This window comes from Morus notabilis, unplaced genomic scaffold (genome assembly GCF_000414095.1).
Source record: "Morus notabilis unplaced genomic scaffold, ASM41409v2 C11362042, whole genome shotgun sequence".
NCBI lineage: Eukaryota > Viridiplantae > Streptophyta > Magnoliopsida > Rosales > Moraceae > Morus > Morus notabilis.
Window position 1 is genome coordinate 1 of NW_010386122.1, and position 1,022 is coordinate 1,022.

General features: G+C 40.5%; 1 protein-coding gene across 1 annotated transcript; it reads right to left on the bottom strand.

The window, feature by feature from the left end:
• Positions 1–8: 8 nt before the first annotated feature.
• Positions 9–950, bottom strand: LOC112095014 (DEAD-box ATP-dependent RNA helicase 39-like; the record flags this gene model as incomplete). The annotated part of the gene is made up of 4 exons (XM_024176701.1): positions 9–183; positions 287–427; positions 575–763; positions 861–950. Coding segments are annotated over 4 exons (594 nt in total), but the record flags the coding sequence as incomplete, so codon positions are not given.
• Positions 951–1,022: the final 72 nt, after the last annotated feature.

Here is a 1,022-nt window from a genome sequence, read left to right on the forward strand (position 1 = left end):
ACGAGATCCTCATGAAGATGGCTGAAGAGAGTGGACGACCTCTTCAGCTTTTTTCTTTAGAGCTTCTGGTGACTCGAGGAGATGAAATGCTTCTGTTTGGTCTATTTCAACTGTTATCGCGGCAACTTCTGCGTGACTACTTTCAAGATGCTCCACAAGGGAAGATAGATCTTCACGTAGAACCTAGAATTTTATGCAAATATAGAAACTCAATAAAACTAACAAGCGGTCCCTAAAAATGTGTGAAAGAATTCCAAAACTAAGATGACAGACCAGTCTCCCGCACCTTTGTTATCATTGAAGTAACCAAAATAGTTTGTACACTTTGATCATTAGAGTTTGATGCATGTTCCTTTAGTGGACTCAGGAATTTCTGAATCTCAGGACCTAAGCCATGATTAAATATATCATCCACCTCATCGAATACCTATTAAAAATCAATGTCATCATTCAATATAGTACAAGACATAAAAAGAATTTCAAGTCTAACAAAAGAGACAAGAAGACTTCTACATCCGAGGAAAATTGAGAACTTTGGTACTAATTGAACTAAACAATGCACAAGGGAACTAACCAAGTATCTGATTTCATTAGGGACAACGCTACCCTCCTCTATTTTCTGAAGCACTTCACCAGGTGTTGTAACCAATAGGCCAACTGAAGCATCCGATGCATCTTCCTGAACGTTAGACTCAAGTTGACCATCCTCCACTGTAGTCTTCGACTTCACAGGTTTGAGAAGGAACTTTACCACAGTAAGGAGCTGCAGAGCCCATTAATGTCAATCCCAGGAGAACCGTTACAATTCTTTGAGACAGCATGAAAAGGTTAGGAAGGAAAGAGAAAAGACAGAACTAGACCTTCTCGGCAAGCTCCTTTGTGGCACACAGAACAATAGCTCGGGGAACCTTGGGCTCTTCACTGGACAATTTCGCATCCCGTCTTAGGCGCTACAAGAACAAAACATCTCAGAAGCATTTCATAAATACTCGGAAAATCACAATGCACCCAATTTCATCGCT